The following is a 27363-nucleotide window of genomic DNA, read 5'->3' as shown; positions in this document are numbered from 1 at the left end:
CAGTCCCTTAGCTCTGAGTTAATGTGGCATACCTCGACCTGACTGATGTCTCATAGCATAAGAAAAATGATGATTATTCAGAACAATACCAAAATAGAAAAGCTGTCTTTCTGTAGGTAAATCTTTTGAAATTCCCGGACTGCTTGGCTTGCACACACTTGCTCTTTCATTGCAACAACAAACAACACTTATCCTCAAGAATCAAGCTCTCCTTGTTTCAACTCAGTTTTACTGTTTGAAGCATGTCTTGAAAATGTGTGCAGCCCTGGGATCCACCACGAAGTTGATATTTTATTCAGTAACACCAAGAGCTAACAAAAAATGTTAAACATACATAAAAGGCTCTGTGTTGGGCTTTCAGTGTTTGAACAGAAAGGGCAGAACTTGAAGACATATATCTGGGGACCCATGAGCTACCACCAGACCAGGAGGAGCTCTGAGACAGCCGCTGATGAAGGAGCTATATGTAGGCATAAAGAAATAAAACGTAGCGCTATGAGCTGTTTTCACCACTTAGCTACTATTGATTCTGAGTTCTTTTTGTTATCTTCCCTCCTTTTCCTACCTTGGAACAAATATCCTTATTTTCAGGTGGATACTCTGACTCAAGAGTGGACAGTGTTTTATTTGGCAAGCATTACTCAGAGATGGGTTTTCCTGTTCTTTCATTGGAAGCAAAACCTATAGTGACTGGTTGGTAGTCTCCCTCAAGTACTAGAAAGGACTGGTTCTGCTTAGATTCAAAGATCAGACAGGTACCTTTATGCATTTAGGGTATCCCCATCTTGACAAAATGAATAGAATAGATTTTTATGGAATGATCAGAAATGTCCATTATATTGGAGCATTGACGCCAGATTTTTACCCTGTTGCCTGTTTTAAAAAAGACTTCTCTTTGAGCTTAAATAGCCCACCCCCAGTGGCAGAGGAAGTCCCCATGTCTGCTTAAAAGGCATTTGAAGCAAATACTATTTTGATTTTTTTTCAGTTTTCTCCTGCTGCTGGCAGTCTATTTAATTCTATTTCTTTCTGTGTTTTGTAGGACCCAGATTTTTCTACACTGAGAAAAGTAACTTAGAACTTTTATCTCTTCCCCACTTAAAGGGACCGACAAAGAGAAAGACATCGTCATCGTGACAGCCGACAATCACCATCTACAGAAAGGTCCTATAGAAAAGATCACAAGAGGACAGGAAGGTAAGATAAAATCTTGTTTGTAAACTATTGAGTAGGTTTTATTTTGTTTTTTCTTTATCTGAATCTGTCACATTGGACCAGAGATGGGAAATATGGAATAATTGTTGGATTACACATCCTAGCAGCTCTAGCTGACACAACAAGTGGTTAGGGATTATGAGCATTGCAGTCCAACAATATTTGGCAGTCCACATTGCCTTTTGACTTGTAATGGGTCATAGATATTATTGCAAGATTATGGAACTGAGCTTTTCTTTCATTGCTAAGAGTGCAATTTAATTGTTTGGCCTGTGAAGATGATTGCCTAAAGTAAGGCTTCTTAAACTTTCATCTGAGTCAAAGATTTTTTGATCAAATGTTTTTGATGTGACCCCCCCAGGTATACATAGGTTTACAAAACAGTTATATAAATCAAACATTTGCTGCTAACAAACTAGCATTTGCAAGACTTGCTAAACAGCCTGATTTTGAAGCATCTTCTGCAGAGCCCATTGTAAACCCTGCATAAGGAAATGTCTAAAATAGTCACTAGGTGACATCCAGGAAAAAAGCTCAGGGCCCCATCATTGAGCTCAGAGAACCCAATTTGGGTTCAGGACTCACAGTTTAAGAAGCAGTGGGTTACAGCATTTTATACATGGTATCAATAATTACTGAATTTCACATTCCTTTACTATTTTGTTTCCTTTTGTGTAAATAAAAGCTGTTACAGCATTTTCCCATCTATTGCCTGATGGAAAGCATGAATATGACATGGATTACTGTAAACCCAAGATTGCACCTGTTTGTTATTCATAATTTACATTTCAGGTTTTCACTGAAACTGTTTCAGGTGCTTCACAAAAGAAAAACATTGGCTCAAATCCTTTTGGGATTTACACTTGAGTAGCTGGCCAGTTTGGCTCAAGCAGCTGGAATTTTCACCATCTTGCATAAGGTGGCTTTTGTGAACTCTGTGAACCCCTTCCTCAAGCTTTGCATCAGGTTATGTGAGAATTTGCCTTGTTCCCAAAAACGGTGTAAACATTAGTGTTGTGCTTTTGTACACAATTGCTGTTTGTTTTGTATAGTTTCATTTGTTTCATATAATTTTTGTATTTGTTTCCGCTAATGAAAATGAGGCGCCTATACAAACAGAATTTTCATCTGACTTATGAAAACAAAAAATGAAAATATTTGGACCTTTGACTGCAATGGGAGGGCTTCTGAGGTTCATCCCCCCCCCCCCCCCACACACACACTTGGTTTTTGGGCTTGAGGGGTGAAAATGGTCACACACGGAGGGCATTTTGACCCCTTTTAGCCCACCAACTTTTAAAACGTTTGGGTCTTCCCCAGAGTACGGTTGTTGTTGTTGTTGTTGTTGTTGTTGTTATCATCACCCATTGGCAAACATCAGCTGTCATGAGGGGCACTCCTCTCCCAGACCCAGTTTAGGGTCCCAGAATAACTGTTGTTCTTAATATTACTATTATTATTAAGACCCATTGGTATACATCAGATGTAATGGAGAAGCAGACCTCTCTCAGAGTCAGCTTAGGGTACCAGAGTAACTATGGCTATTTATATTATTATTATTATTAACACCCATTGGTACACATTAGCTGTAATGGGAAAGCAGCCCTCTGTCAGTACCTGCTTATTGTTACGGGGCCGAAATGAAAGGAAAACAAAAGCAAGCATGATGTCTGTGCGGCTTCCATTTTCGTGTCACCTCTCGTTTCCTGCGAAAAACTACAACTACCTTTTAATTACTTTGTATCCTTTTTAAGGGTCTGTTTTTCATTGTAAGATGTAATCTGGTTATTTTGCATTCTATGCCACCTTGACTACTATTTTTTTTAAGATGGAGTATAAGTAATGACGATGATGATGCCTTAGCTGGAAGATATTGTGCCACTTTGCATTCGAACTACAATGATGGGGGACAATATGAATGTGTGCCCTCATGCTGTTCATCAACTTGTAACATCCTTACTAGTTTTCTCAGGCAACGAATACTCAGAGATGGCTTTGACACCTCTGAGAGATATACTATATCAGGCGTGTCCAAATTTTTGCCTCCCTTGGACTGTATTGAAAGAAGAAGAATTGAGTCACACACCGCTGTAAAACTCAATCCAACTACAAAGAAAAAGAACTGATGGCACGCAGCAGCATTATGCTTAGTACAAAATACACACTTGATTTTTTTTCGTAATTCATTTTGCATAACATTGCAGTAGAATCCTCTTATTCTTTATTTTATTAGTTAATTTTAACAGTTTTTCTGTTTTTTTTTCTGGCTGAACTGTGTGCAATTATAATGTGAATTCTGGATTATACTCCAATATTTATTGATGTCACATACACTGATTATTCCATTCTGATTTATTGTCATCTACGAAGTTTGTCCTTAAGAACTGTGCAATCACATTACCAAAAATAAAATCATAATGTTTTAAGTAACCTTATGATTTTGTGTTGGATCGCATTCATAGCCATCCTGGGCTGCAGGTTGAACAAGACTCCTACAGCATCTGAAATTCATCCACGTATTGTAGAATCCTCCAAATCCCCAGTGGGCAGCAGGTTAGTCTGGAGCAGGGGTCCCCAAACTAAGGCCCGGGGGCCGGATGCAGCCCATCGAAGCCATTTATCCGGCCCCCACGGCACAAGGGCAGAAGGGGGTTGGGCTAAATGACCCAAGGGGTCACTTCTTCTCTTACAACCATTATTATTCTTACTGTATTATTATTATTATTATTAAATTTGAGGCTGGATGGCCATATGTCAGGGATACTTTGCTTGTGCTTTTGGTGCACAGAGGCAGATGGGGGTTGGACTAAATGTCTCAAGGGGTCTCTTCCAACCCTCTTTATTATTATTTTATTATGACACAGCAAACAAGATAGATATGCTGGATTTCATATCACAAAATCACAAGTCGAACACTTCCCAAGTGTCTAGGACTGTGTGATGTATTTTCGGATGATGCGTGCAGATCCCAGTAGGGCGGCCTTTTGCAGTTGGCAGATCGTAATTTTGTCAATGTCTATTGTTTCCAAATGCCGGCTGAGATCTTTTGGGATGGCACCCAGTGTGCCCATCACCACCGGGACCATCTGCACTGGTTTCTGCCAGAGTCTTTGAAGTTCAATCTTATTTTATTATTATTATTATTATTACTATTAACATTGAGGTTGGGTGGTCATCCATCAGGGGTGCTTTGCTTGTGCTTTCGGTGCACAAAGGCAGAAGGGGATTTGACTCAATGGCCCAAAGGGTCTCTTCCAACCCTCTATTTTATTATTGTTATCATTATTATTATTATTATTATTATTATTATTATTATTATTATTATTATTTATTGCTCAGTGGCCAACTATAGTTCGGCCCTCGAACGGTCCGAAGGATCGTGAACTGGCCCCCTGTTTAAAAAGTGTGGGGACCCCTGGTCTGGAGGGTAGAGATCAGTCTCTATGTTACACAGACTACCCTCCAACAGAGAGAAACAGCTGGGGAGCTGCTCATTCTTCAACATCTGCTGCTTGTTTTCCTATGCTGCCTAATAGGAGGGCCAGCTTTGTTCAGGCTTTATCGTTAGAAGGTGTGTCTCTTTTCAGGTGCTGTAGTTTTAGCAAATTCAGTTCTTCAACCATGTCTTCCCAATAGCTCATATGTGTAAGTTTTGTGCATCAATGTAAGAGCTGACCCTGGGCTCATTGAGCCTGGCTATCCTGCAAACAACAGAGCTGTGTTCCCTTTTGTTTCCATGCAGTCGATCTCCCAGTGAAGACCGAAAGAGACCTCGCTGGGAAGAGGAGAGGGAGCGGTGGTCAGAAAATGCCACGAGGGAGAAGAATTACACTTCCATCAAGGACAAGGAGCCAGATGAGGCTGCCGTTGAGAAGAGTGAGGTGGAAGACGAGGACCTCCTGAAACCAGTGTGGGTTCGTTGCACCCACTCAGAAAGCTACTTTTCAAGTGATCCCATGGATCAAGTGGTATGTAGTCACTCTGTCAAGCAGTGCCTTGGTTCTTAACAGAGGCAAACTTAAGAAGTTCAACATAGATGTTTCCTGTGGGCTCTGGCTGCCGATGCTTCCCATGAATGTTATGCCATATACCCTCTCCTGTGGGTGTATGGTTCTCATGAGCAATGTAGCCTGATGTAAGAAGAGAGAATTTCCCTGAGTAAGATTGAAACCTACTTGATTTTGACAGATTCCTCCAACCCATTGGTCCATTCCACATTATCCAGGGAATATGTGAAACTTTCCTTTCATAAACTTCTTGAGTTATTCTTGTCTTAGTATCCAAACCGATCTGCTGTTGATTCCTTTTATGAGTGCATTCAGGGTTATTTCAAAGGGGCAAAATGCCACCTTTTATAGAATGCACAGCTTCAGACTGCAGCTAGAGGACAGTGTGTCAGAGTTGTCAGGGTGAGTTCATTTAAACAATTTATATTTAAATGATCAAAACAGTAAGAAAATTGACCCAGTTTAGATATCTGATTTTAAAATCCAATTTCTAACGTAAGTCTCATATTTACAAATTGGATGTTACACAGATAGAACTATCAATTCACAATTAATTTACATTTTTATGCTGTTTGGATTATTATTCCAAATTCTCATTGTGTAGTTTCCATGCCTTTAGTACTGTAAAATTTATTTTAATTTAGGAGAGAAATTAAGATTTTTTGTTTGGCTCTCTGTATATGCAAAGCTGTCTGTGTAAGCATAGTCGCTCTTAGCATAACTTTATATGTGTTTATTCAGAAATATACTCTGATTATGCGAGGCAAGGCTGAAGTATTCATCCCATACTTTAGAGATGTTTAAAAGAAGCTGCAATAAAATTTTTAGGTCAGTGTGTATATCTGCAATGCTATACAGTGTTCCCTCACTACTTCGTGATTCCCTTTTTGTGGATTCGCTGTTTCGCGGTTTTTCAATAAACTCTAAAAGCATATTATAAATCATAAAAAAATTACAATTTACAGCCTAAGAGAGGGAAGAAGGAGAAGCCAAAGGGAGAGAAAAGGAGCCCAAGCGGCAACTGGAGGAGGAGGAGGTGATTTATCAACACACGATTGGTTGATAAAGACTTTAAAATAGTGTATAACTACTAAAATAATGTATAAATATTAAAATAAATATAGCGTCCCTACTTCGCGGATTTTCACTTATTGTGAGTGGTCCTGGAACATAACCTCCATGATAAGTGAGGGAACACTGTACTTACTTACCTAAAAATTAACTTCATTGATTTCAACACGGTTTATTTTTGAGTAATCACGTAAAGAATTTGAATATGAATTACTATAACAATACTGAATCTCTGTATCGGGAGAAATATAGGATAAAAATGCAATAAATAAATAAATAAATAATGTTAGGCAGAACTGTGCTTTGTTGTGATATTAAAATATTAGCAGACTGAGATTTAACAAATGTATCCAATAATAAATATATGTGACCATGTCATACGTTTAATGTTGAACCTCAGAAATCACATATTTTTCTCTTGATGTTTAATAGCATGCCATTGATGTGGTTCTTCTGAGGCACATATTACTTTAAAGTCTCTGTGCTGCTGCCCAATATTCTTCAAGCTTGGTTATTTTTCAAGAAATGTTTTGTTTTTTTAAACGCAGTACCAAAATTGAAAGTGAATTATTTTTTCTGTTTAAAAACCATGCATATCAGAAAGAAGATCACCAAACATAATAATCCTAGAAGCATTTTTGGCAGGGGAGGGAAGCAAAATGGAGGATAAATACGAATTCTGATTCCCAATGACATTTTCCTTCAGTCCTCAGTTCTCCAACATTGCAGAGAATGAGAAATGATAACACTATGCAAAAAAATTGAAAAAAAATCTGTTCCTGGTTCGAAAGTGTTATTTCCTCTTTAATTGTGCAGTACGTACTTTGAACGTAGTTGTTATATTTCAGAAACTTTGTTTTTGTGGCTGCCACAAACTATGTTGAATTGGTTGAGACTTGATGGGATATTCATTGAAAAACAATAGCAACATGTGCTACAGGATGTCCTGCAAAAACAGTGTTTTTGCAGTTTAATAAACTTTTCCCCTGTTTTTATGATAGACTCAATTAGGAAATGACATTTATAACCCAGGAACAAAAATCGTGTTACATAGTGTAATACATAGTTTACACTTAAGTTTCTTGTGTTTGTTTTTCACTGGATGCCTAAACTGTGTTTCTAAATGCTCATCTGAAATTGATGCAGTGCTAGAAATTTAGGGAGTAAACAAAAAATACCATTTGGGTGTCAAAATTCATTCCTGGTAGTGTAATCCCCAGATTTTGCCTCCGTGGCTACAGCCGCTTCCTAGGGTACATCTACGCAGTAGTATTGATGCTCTTTGACACCACTGTTGTGGCCCAATGCTATGGAATCTTGGGATGTGTAGTTTGGTGAGACATCAGCACCCTTTTGGTAGGGGAGGCTAAAAACCCTGTAAAACTACAAGTTTAAGGATTCCATAGCATTGAGCCGTGGTAATCATAGTGGTGCCAAACTTCATTAATTAATCCTCCAGTGTTCAGTAGTTGTACTCTAGACGTGTCTGCTCAAAAATAGGTCCTATTGAGTTCACTTACTCTCAAAATACCTGTGAAGACAATTGCACCACACAGTCTTTCCCTGTATTGTGTCAGATCCTCTATCTTCCTGACGCTGTTTGCATGAGTTTAATCCAAGTAATATGTGCTTGGTGGGTTTGGTCTTAACAAGGATTCCAGCCCTCGTTCTGTTTGCATTAAGATTGTAAGTGTAGTGGCAGCAAATCTCATTTCTCTCTAGTTGGGGCTAATTTAACTGCATCACAGGGTCAGGAAAGGACTTGGATATCATCTTTGCCCGCGGAGACAGAGCATCTTCAACAAATGGCTGCTTCATTTTTGTTGGGAGACCTCTGTTGAGTGCGAGTCTATGATCCCTGTGGGGAATTGGTTCCCATTGTCAAACTTCTCTTAGTATCAAGACAGTTCTTTGAAAAGTTCAAACAAAACCTACCTACCTCATTGGACTGAAGCCCTTTTGATCTAACTCTGCCCTCTGAGGCAACAAAGTGTAAGTCTTTATCTACTTCTGTGTGAAGACTTTGCAGGGATTTGAAAAGTGCTCTAATGTTTCATATCAGCCGTCGCTTCTTAAAGCTAAAGTTTCCCAGTTCCTTTAATGTTTCCTCATAAGATTGGTTTTCCGTACCAGGGATTTTCCCATTCATTGATTTCTTCTGCATGCCAGATGAGGTCTCGCTAGTGTTAGTTAATGTTTTATGGCACATTACATTCTTCTGCCTCCCGCATGGAAACGCCCAACAACCCGAAACCTTGCATATTAATAATTGAGTTATATGATGACCTTCAGGTGTTTCTCTGCAATTGGGCTTTTGTAATGATCACATAAATGAAAATTTACATTTGCACTGCTTGTCTTGGATACACAAAAATGCAATTTGTTAGTGACCTGTGGCATTCACCCATGTGGGTCACCATTTTTACCACATCCTTTTACCCTCATCTATACACATAATAAAAGTGAAAATCTGTATGTGTGTATGCGGCAGAGGTGTCTACTTACACAGATAGCCTCCCACCTCCTCAAAAAGGCTATAGTTCTCAGTGCTGAGGAGCCACCAAGTCACTCCAACCTAGGATATTGCAGGTTATAGTGAGCACCATGAACATGTAGCCCCAACCCCTGCCAATGTCCTCTCCAAACACTATGGCCCACCAACCAAGGCATGCTTTCATTTGGGGACAATTTCATCCTAGATTTTACGTTTTCCTCCACCACAGGCAGGCATCCCAGTGTTCCTTTCTCTCTCCATTGGTGTGGAATTTGCATGACTCCACCCGCTGCCTCTCCCTTAACCCTTTCCTATTCTTTTCAACTCTGTCTGCATAACAATCAGAGCAGAACTAAGCAGCAACTAAACATACTGGAGGAGTTTGGGGGATTGACTCCACATGATGGAAGTTGTTCACCCTGCATCAAGTCAGAGCACTGTGACTCCCACTGAGGGATTGCAGGTGTTTCTGGGAATTGGCCTTGATGTTGGGAGCTATAGTTCACTTGCATCCAAAGAGCACTGAACCCAGCCAATGACAGATCTGGACCAAACTTAGCACACAAACTCAAGATGGCCTACTGTGAATATTGACAGATGTTTTGTGAAGACGCCTTGGGAATCATCCCCATCCAGAGAACACTGCAGTCAGACAATGACCAGCCAATGACAGATCTGGGGCACACTTGGTGCACAGACTCGAAATGGTGAACTTTGAATACTGGCACGGTTCGGGGAGGATTGACCCACGATTCTGAGAATTTTAGTTCACTCACACCAAACTGAGAATACCTAACGTTCAAAAACAAACAATGCCCTTTTCAAATAACCTGGGCATCGCTGGGTCCCCAAGCTAGTTATTAAGAAATGTACAGCTTCATTGTTATTGTGGTTGAATGTAAGAAATAACAGATTCTCACTTGCTTGTCTATATCTGATATAATTGCAATGTATTTGCTTTCATTTTTCACAATACGTTTGTATAGGGTGTGTTGCCTTTCTGAGGTAGAATTACCGAAGGTAGACATTTTCAAACTTTCCAAAAATACATTTTAACTGTTGTCTTTTCTTTGTTATTACAAGGGAGATTCCACAGTGGTTGGAACGAGCCGCCTCAGAGATTTATATGAAAAATTTGAAGAGGAGTTAGGAAAGCGTCAGGCTAAGGCCAAAGCTGCCAGGCCACCATGGGAGCCACCCAAAACCAAACTGGATGAAGATGTGGGTAAGTGCGGCATTGAGAATGGCTAAACCATCCCAGAAACAAGTACTTACCACTTTACAATTGGGATAGGCAACTAGGGGCCAAATCTATTCCCTGACGGCTTTCTGATTCATCAATAAGTGTTCATGTCACCCTCTTCCACCATTATCCAACACTTTCCTGCCAAACTTGATGGATTATTTAACCCCAGTTCCTCCTGTACAAGGAACAATATAGGCTTTCCTGTGCTAGAAGAGGGAATCTTACATTGAGTTTTTGCTGCAGAAGGCATGCCATCCCTCTTCCTCTCCTGCTTCTCTGTATCAGCTCCCAAATTTCTCCATCATTCAAGGGTTACATATTATGCACTCTTTTACTTGACACTCACATTACTGCTGCAGATGTGAGTGAACCAATCTCAGGTCCCAATGCACATAAACATTTTACTTTAAATTATACTTGCATGAAATGTGAGCTCTGATTTATTAGTAGCCCATTTGTCCCAAGACCATTTTCGCTCCTTGGTTCAACAATCTCCGTCTCTCTTCTATACTGCCATATAAAATCCAGATTATTTGCTTTGAATGGGATTATATGGCAGTGTAGACCCATATAATCCAGTTCAAAGCAGATAATCTAGATTATCTGCTTTGATAATATGGATTTTATGGCATTGTAGAAGGTGTTGGAGGTTGTAGATGTAAATAAATAGAAGCTATACCATGGCTTCTGAACCAAAGTTTACCCTGCAGTGTAATAACGTGCCACTCAGGTTTATGAAATAAGGAACAATGTGTTGTCGAAGGCTTTCATGGCCGGGATCACAGGGTTGTTGTATGTCTTTCGGGCTGTGTGGCCATGTTCCAGAAGTATTCTCTCCTGACGTTTCGCCCACATCTATGGCAGGCATCCTCAGAGGTTGTGAGGCATGGAACAGTAACTTTACTTCACTTCAATAGATCAAACAGAGCAACAATATATACAGTAGCCTCTGATTTCTTACAGAGAACAGAGGGAATAAACAGTCCTTTTAAAACAGTTGTTAAATATGCCTCGTTGCCTTAAAATGATCAGGCTTCAGAGAGTCGGCATACGTTAATTCCCTGCCTGTTTCCAGTCAGCGCTCTCTGAGGTGAAAATGCCAGCTCAAACCGTTTCTCTCAGAAGCAAGCCAGAGACAGTAGCCAATCAGAATGTTGGCTCCTGGCACGCTTAGCCAATCAGCTACTGAAACATGTCTTTCCGGTTAACCCATTACATCATGGTGCCTTTTTACAAATCCCCACAGAAGGGGCCTCCTTCTCAGAGGCAGGCCAGCATCATTTTCGCAGACTTTGGGAACGGCCAGACAAGGAAAAATTACAGGAGATGGGGGTTGTTTTTCACCTGGCCTCACTCAGGTCAGATGAAGGGATAGAAATATACTTCCTCTGAGTTGAACAAAATTATTTTCTCTTTACCTCTGGCTTTTTTATTGTTCAATATGGTAACACAGAAAAGAATTGTAGCAACGTCTGTCATGAAAGCACTGACTTGTGCAAACTGTTCTTCCTATGAGTGACACTACGAGTAATTCTGTGTATTCCTGAAACATTGTATGGAGACTGCCAGAAATAAGTAGAGCAGGGGAAGCAATCTGTAACTAATGGACGGAGTTTGACCTATGACAAGATCCTCTCCCCAGCTCTACCTGACACCCTCTTCTGATGTTTCCTCTCCCTTGAGCCTGACATCATTTTTCTTTCTAAGTCCAGAGGGAGGCCTTTCTCTGCACAGCAAAAGTTTCTGTTATGTCCATGTACTTATTTCCTCCTGCCAAATGAACAAGAGGGTGAAATATATAATTTCTTTTGTCAGTGGGGCAGGAAGCTATAGCATCGCAAGGATTTCATACATATTTTATATGACGTTTTAACTACTGTGTGTTGTGTCCTACTTCGAACCGTGAGAGAGGCGGGTAAGAAATAAAATTATCAGTAGTATTCATATTATTATTTCAGAATAGAGCCTCCTTGAAATCATGTCCTCTGCCAACGTGGTTTGGGATTCCCTACACAGAGTAATATCTAGTATTTCTTTCTCCTTGTCATTCTGTGATTGAACCCCTGTATCTAGAAACTAAATTTGAAGGAAGGTTTGGGGTTCACTGATAAGGCATCCTGACACTCCTCACTACAGAGGAAAAAGCCACAGGTTTAGTGACTAAGCAGCATAAGGACTGTCAGTTCCCCAGTGTTTTGTTTCTTAATGAGTGAGTTGTCCCAATGTGTCGTTTTGTTGTCATCTTGATGGAATAGGGAGCTCAAGTGACTCTGAATGCGACTCAGAGGATGACAGCTGTTCTAGCAGTTCGGACTCAGAGGTTTTTGATGTCATTGCTGAAATTAAGCGCAAGAAGGCACACCCAGACCGCCTCCATGAGGAGCTGTGGTACAACGATCCTGGACAGGTATGAACAGAATATGCAAGAAAAAATTGGCACTAGGCCAATGCATCTTGTAATCTGCTTAGCCCGAAGCAGTGCTGAAGTTAGCGGCAACTATCTCAATGCTTTGATTGCAAAAGAGCTCTCCTTGACAATAATTGCCTCCCAATTAGAGTCCTGTGATGCACTCTATGTGGGTTTACTCTTGAAAAGTGTTTGGAAGTTATAGTAAGTGCACAATCCAGCAGTCAGACTGTTGCTAACTATATGCATATATCAACCATCTTGAAAGAGCTGCACTGGTGTCTAGTTTCCTTCTAAGCTCAATTAATGCTTCTGGTTTTGACTTGATTTATTTAGAGGAAGCTTACATTTTATCTTTCTTTAAGGCTAAGAGTATCTTCCAGTGGGTTTGACTGGTCAAACTGGGGGTTGGGGAGGGATTTAAACCCTGTTTTCCCTGGTTCAAGTTCAGAAGGCATTCTTTCATCAAAACCAGAATCACTGCTACAGCAAGGTGGCTCTGGTTTTGATGAAAGACCGCCTTCTCCCGTGTGAACCTGCCCCAAATTTAGAGATCTTCAGCAGAGGCCTAGTGTGTGCCCCACCATCTTGAAAGCCTAGGTGATTAATGAAGGGAAGTCAGGCTTGGTCCATCCCTTTTGAGTTTTTGACAGACTGCTAAGTTTGTGCTGTTTGAAATGTTCTTTGGTTCATGAAACTTGCTCTGGCAGTTTTAACTATGGTTTCAGAACTGTTGTAAAGGAGCTCTTTTAGGGTGCATGCAGATTGTAGAATGAATGCAGTTTGACACTGCTTTTACTTTCATAGTTTGCTTCTAAGGCAGTGGTTCCCAACCTGGGGTTCTCGGGTTTTTTGGCCTACAACACCCAGAAATCCTAACAGCTGGTAAACCGGTTGGGATTTCTGGGAGTTGTAGGGCAAAAACATCTGGGGACCCCAGGTAACAGGCAAACATGTTGATGCCTATATAAGCAATGCAGAGCTAGATATAGATCTATAATTATATATACTAATTTCACATATGCATTTCCCCTGAAAAGCTTGCAAATCCTCTCTCTATATATGTATACATTTCCCTCCTGCGATATTTGTAAGCCCTGTATACCTATATTCATATTTATCTAGCTATACACACACACTCACACACACATATAAACACACACACAGAGATATACAGATATATAGGTACTCCTATATATCAATATCTATATTTCTGTAAGATTTGCAGAGACTTATAAACATGTGAGGGGAAAATTCATATATAAAATAATGTATATAGATAGATACAGATACATAGATACATAGGGATTGCAAAGGCTGGCAGGGGAAAATGCCTATATATCTGTAGGAGAAATTAACAAATATTTAAGGGGAAAATGCTTTTATAAGATTAATGGATATATATGGTTTGCAAAGACTTCAGGAGAAACATGCATATATAGAAACACACACACACACACACACATATATATATATAGGACTCGCAAAGGCCAGTGAACACTTCCCAGGCTCTACTGCCCAGCCTTGACTCCATTATAAGCCGATGGAGGCTTTTTTTCAGATCAAAAAGGCCTGAAAAACCCGGCTTATCTTCGAATATATATGATATTTCCTTTTGAAGATTTAGGGTGAAGGTCACAATTTGCATCTTTCTGGATCCTATAACATGATATCCTGTCATAATGCTAAATACCGGCATCGATTCTTCTCAGGAAGATCCATTCATTTACAATCACGCTTTGAGTTCTTTTCTTCCTCTTCTAATTTTGTTTTACTAATTTTGGATGGCTAAACCATATTTTCTAAAACAATACAATACTAATTCTCTAAATACAAAATTTGCAATTAAAATCCAACAAAGAAAATAATTTTGGCTATTTTCCATGTTATTGATTTAGATTATCAAGACATCCTGCTATATTCAAGCATGCTTTTTATTTAATTTTTTAAAAAATGATTAATATAGTGAGCTCTGGAACATTGCTTGCATGGTGCTCATGTGACTAAAACTCAGCTTTCCAAATCATATGTTTACAGTATTGTGGCGGTCAGGAAATTGTATCAAGCAGAAATCATAGCCTGGCTGATGAAAAAGCAGTAATTTCAACAAACTTACCCACACGTTCCTGTTTTTTCAACTCTGAAAGCACATTCTAAATTGTCCCTCTACAATCATTTTGGCTTGATGGACAGTTTTCAACACAGCACTGTTTCATCTTAAATACTATATTTTGTTCCACCTTTGCCTGTCCTCAGATCTAAGGCAGGGAGATAAAAATATGCTCGATGAGCAAGTGGTTGCCCACCCTGCAGAGCAGTGGCTATAATTTTTGTTTTGGTGTGAATCAGTCTTCCCTTTTTGTAGCTAGGAATTATCTTTTCATACTAGAGTTCTTATGAGACCCAGCACGATGTAGTGGTTTGAACATTGCACTACAGGCACATGTACTCTGTCCACTTACTGCCAAAGGTGGGAGAATAAACTCAGTGGTGGTTAAATGATACACAGAGCTGATCTGGGGCCCTTTCTACACTGTCATATAAACTCCAGATTATCTGCTTTGAATTGGATTATATGGCAGTGTAGAAAGGGGCCTGGGTTAATGCAGGTCAAATCTGCTTAACACGCGCTTGAACAGCGTGAGCCAAGGTCACCGGTTGCTTTGAATTCTCCCCCAGAATTCAGTGCAGACTGTGACTTTGGGCCACAACTGTTTACATGGCCATCCTGTGTTCTTTTGGCTTAGACGGCCCAGAGACATGGGTTGGCGCTCACTGTCCCGTCCTGTTCTTGTTGTGATGGCCAGTGGACTCTTCGTGGGTCGTGTTAGTTGCTCATGGATTGAATTGACACTATTCAGAACGACAAAGCAATTGGAAAAGGGAGGGGGAGGAGGGAGCAATTTCTCCTCTCTCTCTCTCCCTCGTAGTTCTGCCACCTTGGTTGAGATCACTCTGCATGACAAGCAACTGCCACGACCCATGCTGCTCCTGCTGGCTACTACAACAAGGAAAACAGGAGTCCAGTCACCGATCACTGCTGGCTGTTGCCATGCTGTACTTTCTTCCAAAAGGACTCTCAGAAGATTGTTTCTATGGTCATTATACAAAGGGCAATGTAACAGATAGTTTATTAAATCCTCTCTTTTCCCCAACCAATAAATACAAAGTCATTGGGCATGAGGGATCCCTCTGTATCTTCCCTCTAGCCAGCTTGATGGCATTGTTTGGAAGCCCAGGGCTGTAAATGCTTTTCTACAGACGTTAAGTCTTGAAGAAATTGTTGTCAATATTGGTCACTCTGTAGTAGAGGATACCAAGTGGTGAAACCCTGTTGTTTATTAATCTGCAAGTTGTCAGATGCATCAATTTCAAAGATTTTGTCTTTAATTGCCTTCTTATTCAACTGCATTAGGGTTGTTGTTGACCCATCAAAATACTGATGGAGCAGGGCTAACCAAAGGAAAACAGGAGTCTGTCTGGCCGCACTCCACCAAGTTTGGCACTGTTGGATGGTTGGGCTATTTTTCGCTATAAACCTGCGTGAGCTTTAAGATCTGCTTTGGAGGGCTTTCTCAGTGGTGGCCTCATGGCTCTGGAACTCCCTCCCCAGAGAGACAAGATAAGAGCCCACCCTGGCCACCTTCCGGAACAATTTGAAAACCTGGTTCTTCCAATGTGCCTTTCATTAATCGGTTTAACATCTTGACTTGGCCTTGCAAGCCTTATTTAATATCTAGCCTTTTGCACTTTATCACCAGCCCCTTCCCTGGAGTATATTGCACAAGCCCCGGCCTGCCTTTTAACTCTGACCATATCTACTGGGCTTGGTTACTAATATCAGTTGTTGTTGAGGTTATGTTTTTAACGCTTTTATGTGGTTATGCTTTGTAATGTAAATGTATTTTATGATGTTGTATTTTAATTTTTTTCCCACTGGGCTTGATCCCATGTAAGACACCCTGAGTCCCTTCGGGGAGATGGGACGGGATATAGTTGAATAAAGTTGTTGTTGTTATTATTATTATCATTATCTTTTCACTTTTTCAATGGCCAGGTGGGGTGGTGGTCTAAACTAGGCATGGACAAACTCCAGCCCTCCAGGTGTTTTGGACTTCAACTCCCAGAAATCCCAGCCAGCTTACTGGCTGTTAGGAATTGTGGAAGTTGAACTCCAAAACACCTGGAGGGCCGAAGTTTGCCCATGCCTGGTTTAGGGAACACCATAAGTTGGAGTCAACATGAAGCAACAATAAAGTAGGTCTTGCGATGTGAATAGTCTGGGTTGGTGTCACTGGGAATTTTAATTCATAACATTCAGATTAAATCATTCAAAATTCTGGATAAGTCATTGGTGAGATTAGAAATACTGTGAAGACTAGACTCCATGCTACTTCTGCACAAGCCAGAATCATAGCTTGTCTATAGTAAGCAAGCAAGGTGGTATATGCTGCTTGATCACTACCATGTGTCTCCTCTTACAAGTGGGAGTGGCTCCAAAAAATCAGGAACATAGCATAAATAGAAAAGTTAGTGTTACACCCCAGTGTTTTTTCCATCTTTAATAAGCCATCATATAGAACAGTGGTTCTCAACCTGTGGTTCCCCAGGTGTTTTGGCCTACAACTCCCAGAAATCCTAGTCAGTTTACTAGCTGTTAGGATTTCTGGGAGTTGAAGGCCAAAACATCTGGGAACCCACAGGTTGAGAACCACTGATCTAGAAGCTAACAAGTAATTATGTCAGTAGAAGTACAATGTTTGATCTTGGACCCATTTGATTTTTCTAAAGAAATGTTAAAAAAGAGCTTAATGACCAATCTCTGGTGTTCTGTAAATATATACTTGAATTAATTCTAGGATATGTATTTTCAAAGTGATTATATTTTTCACTGCTAAACTTGAATATCTTTCTCTTTTTTTAAGCAATGAAATTCAAGATTTATTTTTTCATTTTGACAGATGAATGATGGGCCTCTATGCAAATGCAGTGCCAAAGCTAGACGGACAGGAATAAGACATGGGATCTATCCAGGGGAAGAGGTAAGTAGGTTTGAAATAATGGCAAATAAAATGTTTTCTATGACTTCTTAGAGTAGGGAAGGGGAACCTTTAGTCCTCCAGATCTTTTAGACAACAGTGCCAACAGTTCCTTTCCAATGGCCATGATGGTGGAGACTGTTGGGAGTTGCAGTCCTAACCTTCAGAAGACCTGTCATATATTAGAGATATACACTAAAAGTACATACAATGTCAAAATCTTTGTATCATTGAAATCATTGAGGACCAAAATGTTTTCCCAGAGTGTAAAAAAGGATGCCCTTTAAAATTTGGAGCATCTTTCATCTGTGCTGCTTTAATAGAAGCAGTTGCAGGCCTGCTCATCTGGGTTTTTCCTCTTTTTTCTTTAAAGCAGCTGGTATCAGTGGAAGTTCATTAGGATTCTGCTAGGCCTTTCTTAATCAAAGAGCTGTGTGAAGCAAAGGAGAATAAAATTAGTATTTCACTGCCCCCTCCCCATAACAGCAGATTGGGTAATTGCCTCAGCATATGCCAGGCAGTGAGCCGAAGACGCTGGGAGCGAGATACGTTTTTGACGTGTCAAGATGAAGGAAATGTTGTTTGATTAAGATAGGGAAATGTTAACTCCATAAGGCATAGGAACTCCTGCAGGAAAAGAAGTTGGATTAATTAGCACAGGATTACTAAAATAACTAGACCAGCTCTTGAACTCTCTGGTTCTATATTGACAGCAACTAATACTTTTTGGGGGTTTCTTATTTCTTCCAAAGACTTTTAGACTACTCAGTTTCCTCATAACACCTTTTCCTTTCCAAGCAGATTCTTGGGCTTATAACCATATGGAATATTCTATAATGGGGTGAGAAATGTATGGCTCTCCAGATGTTCTTGGGCAGCAGTTAATACCACTTGTAGCAAATTATGACGGTGTTGATATTGGCAGCCCACCACATCTAGAGGATTACTCATGTATAAGCTGACCTCATGTACAAGTTGAGGCAAAATTATGGATTTTGATAATCTTTAGATAAACTGAGGGTCATTCCATGGGGAGAGTCCCATGAAGGTTTTTCCTCTTAATATAGAGAAACATTCAAAAGTAGTATGCCTATCCTCCTTTTCAAGTAATGTTTTCTAATCTCCTGTTTCTCTTCACTCATTGTATAGATATATATAGATATAGTCTTTTTATTTTTTTTCTTGTTCAGTTGTCCAATTCCCAGATTGTTCTTTTGAGTGGGTTAATATTACAGTGTTCCCTCATTTATCGCAGGGGTTATGCTCCATGACCATCCACATAAGTGAAAATCCGTGAAGTAGGGACGCTATATTTATTTTAATATTTATACATTATTTTAGTAGTTATACACTATTTTAAGTCTTTATCAACCAATTGTGTGTTGATAAATCGCCTCCTTCTCTTCCCATTGCCGCTTGGGCTCTTTTTCTCTCCCTTCAGCTTCTCCTTCCTCCCTTTTCTAGGCTGTAATTTTTAATGATTTATAATATTATTTTAGTGTACAACTAGCAATGGGCCCCGAAGGCAGAAGGCTGGCCTGCAAACTTGTCCAACTTATCTTTCTATGTCCTGGCTAATATTCTGTTTCTGTTTTTTTTTTCTCCTTGAAGCCTATTAAGCCCTGTCGGCCCATGACCAACAATGCTGGAAGGCTGTTTCACTATCGCATTACAGTGTCACCGCCTACAAACTTCTTAGTAAGTATAGTTTGGAGTAGTGGCCACAGAATAGATATTAGTTCAGTTGCACTTTGAATCCCAGTGGTACAATGTTCCAGTTTCTCTTACTGTTTTTCTCCAGACTGACAGACCAACTGTAATAGAGTATGATGACCATGAATATATCTTTGAAGGGTTTTCCATGTTTGCACATGCTCCGCTCACCAACGTAAGTAAGCTTTTTGTTTGATCCAAGGGCCTTTCACACGCTGTAGTTATACCATTACAATTCCACTTTAACAGCCATGGCTGCATCCTATGAAAACATGAGATACTTAGAATTCTCATGAGAGAGCTCTAGTACCTCATCACACTACAAAATCCAGGATGACAAAATAGGCAGCCTTACTGTGAGGGTCACAAGGCATCCTCACACCAGCATGGATTACTTGGATTAGGAAAGCTTCCCTTTCAGTAATCATGTGATCATGTGAAAGTACAGTTGGATCTCCATATCCTTGGATTTCACATCCATGGATTCAACCAATCACATCTCAAAAATATTTTTAAGAATTCCCAAAAGCAAGCCTTGATTTTACCCATATATATATATATATATATATATATATATATATATATATATATATATATTGTGTGTCAGGAGCAACCGGAGTTGCTTCTGGAGTGAGAGAATTGGCCGTCTGCAAGGATGTTGCCCAGGGGACGCCCAGATGTTTTGATGTTTTACCATCCTTGTGGGAGGCTTCTCTCATGTCCCCGCATGGAGCTGAAGCTGATAGAGGGAGCTCATCTGCACTCTCCCCAGGTGGGATTCGAACCTGGCAGCCTTCAGGTCAGCAACCCAATCTTCAAGTCACAAGGCTTTTATCCCCTAGGCCATCGGAGGCTCCGCCCTTTTATATAAGGGATATCTTATTATGCCACTGTGCATAACAGAACTTCAGGATCCACGGATTTTGATATCCAAGGCAGTCCTGGAACCAAAGTCCAGCAAATACTGAGGGCCCTCATTGTATCTTTTGCACTGCAATTCTTTGAATGTTTGATAAACATTGGTTTGCAAATCTTTTCCTTGAGACATTTCAGACTTCAGCTTCTAGAAGGGCAAGCCAATAGTCAGAAATCCTGGTAGCTTACATCTAGAATGTCTAGAAGAACAAAAATTGAGAACCCCTGTTTTGGAATGCATGTGTTCTATTGAAAGTAATGGAGCTTACTGCCAGTTTAGTATGTGAAGCAAACACAAACTTTCTTTTATAAGCTGCATTTTAGATTTCAGCAGTGGTCACTGTCCTGCCAACTGTGCAAATAAATGAATGAGAGCTAATTACGTTTACGTGTTGTTTGATGAGTTTGAGTTCTGAGTTGCCCTTGCCCAGTTGAAAGCTTAGTTTAACCAAGTTCTTCCAGGGTGATCATGGAGAATTATGATAGAATACCTATGGAAATGGAGCCCCTGGTGGTGCAGCGGATTAAACCATTGAACTGCTGAACTTGCTGACCGAAAGGTTGGTGGTTCGAATCCAGGGAGCAGGGTGAGCTCCCGCTGTTAGACCCAGCTTCTGCTAACCTAGCAGTTCAAAAACATGCAAATTTGAGTAGAGCAATCGGTACCGCTCCAGCGGGAAAGTAACTGCGCTCCATGCAGTCTTGCCGGCCACATGACCTTGGAGGTGTCTATGGACAATGCTAACTCTTCAGCTTAGAAATGGAGGTGAGCACCAACCCTCAGAGTCAGACACAACTAGACTTAATGTCAGGGGAAAACCTTTACCTTTACCTACCTATGGTAATATAAGAGTATGTTTTTGGGAGCACTTGAACATACACGTAAGTAGATATGATAACTGGCTTTAATCCATCTTCTAGCATGTCTGGGGCTCTTCTTTCACTCTCCCCTCCTAGCCCTTTGTGGTAGAACAAACCTAGTTATTAACATTTCCTTCTCCTTTGGAGTAAGTTTTAAAGGCTGTTGAAAGGCACTTCCCTCAATTCTGCTGGTGGAAGCATATTCCAGGTAGAAAAGTTGAAAATGGCAACTGAATCCTGTTCAGCAATTGCCATTGTTTAGCAGATTCAATTCTGTAGCTGCCCTTGTACAGTTGCACAGCACTTAGCATTTCAAAAGTTGTCTCATTTTTTTCCTAAACATGCCTGAAGCATTGTGCTTTTTTAACTACATGGAAGTGCCGGATCCCATTTGATCTGAGAAATGAACCAGTGACAGTCTTCATAGCCAAGGAATAGCAGATGCTATAGGATATATGCCTGAAAAGAGCAGTGGCAATCCACCTCTGAGTATTCCTTGCTTAAGAAAACCCTATGAAATCTGGAGGGGATATATTTCTCTAAATCAATAGGTGACTGGAAGAATTTCTGTTTTGCCTGAAATCTCCATTAGATGGCAGCATGTGATCATATTCTACCACCTTTCTTATCATAATGCAGTTACTAACTGGGCACCATGAGGTTTTTACATCTGTGTGAGTGTCTCTTCAGTTTGGCTGTTACATCCTGTTTTATTTTTCCTTTTTTGGGTCAGAAAAAAACAAAGTACATTCCTGGGGTGTTGATTGCATTGCTGTTTAAAGCCAACCCTCTCTTCAATGTTTTCCCCCTTGTCTGCAGATTCCTCTGTGTAAAGTAATCAGATTTAACATCGATTATACAATTCATTTCATCGAAGAGATGATGCCCGAAGTAAGTTATCGCAGTGATTATTCAAGACATCTGTTTGCTTTGTGAGACACTGAGGGGTTTTTTTAGATTTTAGTTCATGCATATTCTGAGAAAAAACATATCCTATGGGTGGGTGAGCACTTTTATTAAAGGGCTACAACCAGGGAATATTAATATAAAAACATAATTTACGAAGGGGTTGTGATGCTAGTTTGTAGTTGCCAAAGCATCAAGAGTTCTGTGGCAAACCAATTTGTTATAGCGTGAGCTTTCAGACATTTTATAAAATGTAAAACTATAACAAAAGAAAGCATAAGCCAAGGCAATACCATGTCCAGAGTTGTGTGTATGAGCCGTGAAGTGAATCCTGCACTGGAGCATGAATAGCCTTTCCTTAGACCTACATAATGAAATATTTACGTTAAGCTTGAGATTTTATTCCTGAATTTCTTTCTTTGTTAGCATGGTGTAATGATTTGAGTTGTTGGACTTGACCTTTAGGAACTCAATGGCCTTGGGCAAATCACCTCCTCTGAGCTTCTTGGCAAGCCCCCCTCTGAACAAGTCTTGTCAAGATAACCCCATGAAAAGATTGCCTTAGAAAAGATATGTCATAAATAACATGAAAGCACAAAACAATACAGTCCTGCCTTTACCTACCTTTCTATCAATTGAACCAGAGGTATGGTTGCAAAAGGGACAAAATGGGGGCATTGCCTCCTCCTAATAAGAATTCTGACTCCATAAATGAAATTTCCCTTCAATGCCAAATTTCTAGCATCTTGATTTAAAATCATAGAAATACAGATTAGGCACCCAGAAGGAAAATGAATGCCTCCAGCAGATGCACAGTGTTTTGTGCAGAAGCACCAGAAATTTGGAAACATTCCATTTTTGCCTAAAGTTCCCAGTCTGGCCAGAATTTCTGGGAATTTTAAATCAAAAGAGTAAACTTTACCTAAGTTATGGAAAGTACCATCTGGAAGTAGTAGCAAAAGCAAAGATTTGAGAGAGAGATTCATGAAATTCACATTTTGTGCAAATGGACAAGTTATTTTTGGGTGTTGGTCATAAACTCGTAGAGTTGGAAGAGGCTACAAGGTCCAACAACTTGCTGTGCAGGAATACACAAAGCCTTCCAACTAGATGGCCATCCAGCCTCTGTTTAAATACCCCAAGAGAGGGAGACTCTACCGCACTCCAATAATAATAATAATAATTATTATGATTATGATTATTATTATTATTATTGACACAACGACGTTGTATGACACAGCAAACAAAATAGATATGCTGGATTTCATTTCACAAAACCACAAGTCGAACACTTCCCAAGTGTCTAGAACTGTGTGATGTATTTTCGGATGATGCGTGCAGATCCCAGCAGGGTGGCCTTATGCAGTTGGCAGATCGTAATTTTGTCAATTATTTATTTATTTATTTATTTATTTATTTACTGCATTTATATCCCACCCTTCTCACCCCAAAGGCGACACAGAGCGGCTTACAAATTAAATTTACATACAGTATTATATTATTAGCATAGCACAATACTGGAATTAAATTACTATATTGTAAGCCCCGGTGGCGAAGTGCGTTAAAGCACTGAGCTGGAGACCGAAAGGTCCCAGGTTCAAACCCTGGGAGAGGCGTAAGCGGCCGCTGTTAGCTCCAGCTCCTGCCAACCTAGCAGTTCGAAAACATGCCAATGTGAGTAGATCAATAGGTACCGCTCCGGCGGAAAGGCAACGGTGCTCCATGCAGTTATGCCGGCCACATTACCTTGGAGATGTCTATGGACAATGCTGGCTCTTCGGTTAAAAATGGAGATGAGCACCAACCCCCAGAGTCGGTCACGACTGGACTTAACGTCAGGGGAAACCTTTACCTTTACTATATCAATATATTGTAATATTATTAGTAATATTACATGTAATCTATAATATATAATTAATATGATTATATTGTATTATTAGTATTATATTGTATTATTATGATATTATTAATAATAATATCAACAGGAAAAACTCAGCCGTTATCAGGACGTCAAAATCGAACTGCAAAAGCTCTGGCATAAACCAGTACACATGGTCCCAGTGGTAATCGGCGCACTGGGTGCCGTGCCAAAAGATCTCAGCCAAATTTGGAAATGATAAATATTGACAAAATTACAACTGCAAAAGGCCACCTTACTGGGATCTGCACGCATAATCCGAAAATATCTCACAGTTCGACTTGTGACTTTGTGATACGAAATCCAGCATGTCTATCGCATTTGCTGTGTATACTATGTCTTTGTGTCAATAAAAATAACAACAACAACAACTACTACTACTACTTTATTCTTGTATCCCGCCCCATCTCCCCGGAGAGACTCGAGGCGGCTTACATGCGGACCAAGCCCAAAATACACCACAAAATACAACAACAAGGTACATTTAAAACATACAGACATATAAAATCAAAGGCATATAAAATATAATAAAAATATATTCACCATAACCAATAGCCTTCTAGGTGCAGTGAGCATAATTAGGATTGGAGGTAGGGCAGTAAGATTTATTTATGTGCAATATCTTGCAGCCTCTGAGCTGCGCCAGAATAAAGTGAAATAGCTGGGTATAGGTGGAGGTGAAAGGACACCGTCAATTTGTGCCAAATCAGTCAAACGCGCATCGAAATAACCAGGTTTTCAGCTCTTTCCGGAATGTAGTCAAGGTGGGGGCTAATCCAGTTTCCCTTGGGGGGAGGAGCTTTTCCACATGTTTAAGTAGAATCTCTTTTTCTGCTGTTTGAATGTCTGAATCTTAGTCTCTGGAGCAGCACAAAACATATTCAATATGACATCATTTACATTGTTAAATATGGTCATCATGTCCCCTGTTAACCTTCTCTCCTCCAGACTAAACACTGCTAGCTCCCAGCTGATCCTCGAAGTGCATGGTTTTCAGATCTTTGACCATTTTGGTCACCTTCCTCTGGACACCTTCCAGCTTGTCAATCTCCTTCTTGAATTGTGGCACCCTGCATTGGACCCAGTTTTCCCCACCTGCCTCTTTTCCCTCGTCCTGTTTAATATATTCAAGATTCAGGATTGCTGCTATTAATATCTGCACTGGAGCGAGGAAAGGGAAACTCAAAATCTCAAATTTCCATCATTCCTTGCCTGTTGGCTATTTACATGTGATGGAATTCGCAGTCTGGTGACATCTGGAGAGCCATAAGTTCCACAATCTGGTTTCCACCGTGCATCAGCAAATTTACCTGTTTATTTTACTTAAATAAAAAATATACACCGTGCACTTGTGCTGCCAGCACAGCACTCTGCCATCAAAACCAATCATAAAATAAGCTGAAAAGAAAAGTCTGCAGTCTTATCTCAGTATATTTATTTTATGTATAAAAAACTGTATATTGCACCCTTCTGGTCCCTAGCACTCAGGGAAATGAACAGCAGTTTAATAATAAAAGATGATTAAAAATCCCAAACAGTGACAATGATGTAATAAAAGCAAACAGATGGATGTCTTTTTGGCATGTGAGGCTGTAATCATCCAGTGCCGCGTTGCTTCATATTTATGATTTTAAGGGAGTCAGCCTGTTGCATATGGATGGAAAGCAAACAGTTTAATTGGAATGGTCTCCTTCCAAGCCATTTCTATTTCCATCGCTCCGGCTTGTTTGTTAGGATCATAATCCTCAATTTGTGATGTACTGATTTGTGACTGGGGAAGTGTCTTTGTTACAGCCCCATTGGTAATTTATCAGCTTTTAGCTACAACAGACTAGGCGAGGAGAATTTATGAGAGAGGCTCTTCTTCCTACATATATCTTCTTTTTAGCTTACTGAAGGAAAAACCTTTGGCACACGATAAGTTATGGCCTAGTTCTGAGCTCATAATTTCTAGGATCTAGTCTAGTTTAGGGCTTTTAATAAATGCCACCCCACCACCACCAGTTTAATTGGAATAGTTTCCTTCAAACTGATTTCCTCCTCACCTCTTATTTGTTTGTACAGTACTTTTAAAGGAGAATGTGTTTCATTGCAATACATTCTTCTCATTAGTTGGGTTAGTCAGGGGCTGTTTATTGGAGCTAGTGGGTACCTTCCCAATGCAAATAGCAGTCATGTGGTTGTGGTCTTGATTGTAAACACAGCCACAGGGAACAAAAGGAGGTTCTCTTCCTTCATTTCATTGTCCTCATCTTTTTCTGATCCATCTGCTTATTTATGAAACCAATATAGCACTTGAGCACTCAAAGGAATGACACCATATGTTTGCTTTTGTAGCGTAGCTAAGTTGCTTGTTTGGAATATTTTATTCTGTTTCTGGTTATCACAGGAAAGTGCACAGGGTTGTGTAGGGTACCATTGTCCCTTTGTTTATGGGAATCTTCACCCCCAGCTTTTCAAATTTTGACAGTATTGTTGCTGCAGGCATAAAGGACTAGAAATGTGCTCTTTTGCAAAAACAAAAGCAGACACTGGTTATTCTCATCATGCAGAATTCTGAGCAGAATCCTGGGTTATGTAGTATTATAGCACATATAAAGCCCACATGTTGCATATTATTTTGGTCTTCAGATGATGGTTTACATCGAGGTGGTCATATGATGGGCATTCAGGGTGTATGTGGCTTTCAATTTCTTTGTGGCCTCTGGGAATCCCCAGAATCATTGCTATCCAAAATGCCCTCTAGTGAGCATGGGAGGGTATTTGTTCCATGCACTGTGGGCCATTTTCCACTCTGCCCACTTAAAGGCTTCTCTTTAACCTAAAATGGCCAGGGGGAGAACTGAAAACATGACAAAATGCCCCATTGCCCTTAGAGGACATTGTAATTTTTGTAGTAGTATATAGGGGGGGCACAGCAGGTTAAACTGCTGAGGTACTGAACTTGCTGACCGAAAAATCGGTGGTTTAAATCCAGGGAGCGGGGTGAGCTCCCGCTGTTACCCCCAGCTTCTGCCAACCTTGCAGTTTAAAATCATGCAAATGTGAGTAGATTAATAGATACCACTCATCGAGAAGGCAATGGCACTCCATGCAGTCATGCCGGCCACATGACCTTGGAAGTGTCTACGGACAACGCTGGCCCTTTGGCTTAGAAATGGAGATGAGCACCAAATCCCAGAGTCGGACACGACTAGACTTAATGTCAGGGAAAACCTTTACCTTTACCTATATGGGGTGTGTGTACCCTCTTGGTTTTCTAGGAAGCGATTGTAGTCCCTTAGCCTCCCACACTTGTTCACCTCTGATTTATTTATTGATTAAGATTTGTGATGTGACCCTGGGTACTTTTTCTTTTCCAGAATTTTTGTGTAAGAGGGCTGGAGTTGTTCTCTTCCTACTTGTTCAGAGATGTTCTGGAACTCTATGACTGGAATCTGATTGGTAACTATCCTGCTTGAAAGTACTTGTGATCTCTTTAAATGTGATAAATGGAATGTCCAGTAGATAGTTCAAAGAGTTTATTAACAGCCTGTTGCGCTCAATGTTAATCTTGGTTATGCATGTAAAA

At 40.2% G+C, this 27363-nt stretch overlaps 1 protein-coding gene across 5 annotated transcripts in view; it reads left to right on the top strand.

The window, feature by feature from the left end:
• The window catches only part of drosha (drosha ribonuclease III), a 146339-nt gene that overhangs the window by 16460 nt on the left and 102516 nt on the right, over positions 1-27363 (top strand). For all 5 annotated transcript variants that reach the window (XM_062977626.1, XM_062977625.1, XM_062977624.1 and 2 more), the window contains 9 exons: positions 1105-1197; positions 4958-5183; positions 9871-10012; positions 12289-12440; positions 17402-17482; positions 19091-19177; positions 19281-19367; positions 21788-21859; positions 27155-27236. In XM_062977626.1, the coding sequence (XP_062833696.1) occupies positions 1105-1197; positions 4958-5183; positions 9871-10012; positions 12289-12440; positions 17402-17482; positions 19091-19177; positions 19281-19367; positions 21788-21859; positions 27155-27236 (1022 nt within the window). The remainder of the gene's footprint in view (positions 1-1104; positions 1198-4957; positions 5184-9870; positions 10013-12288; positions 12441-17401; positions 17483-19090; positions 19178-19280; positions 19368-21787; positions 21860-27154; positions 27237-27363) is intronic.

Source organism: Anolis carolinensis, chromosome 4 (genome assembly GCF_035594765.1).
Source record: "Anolis carolinensis isolate JA03-04 chromosome 4, rAnoCar3.1.pri, whole genome shotgun sequence".
Taxonomy (NCBI): Eukaryota; Metazoa; Chordata; class Lepidosauria; order Squamata; family Dactyloidae; genus Anolis; species Anolis carolinensis.
This window is presented reverse-complemented; position numbering and strand designations above follow the sequence as displayed.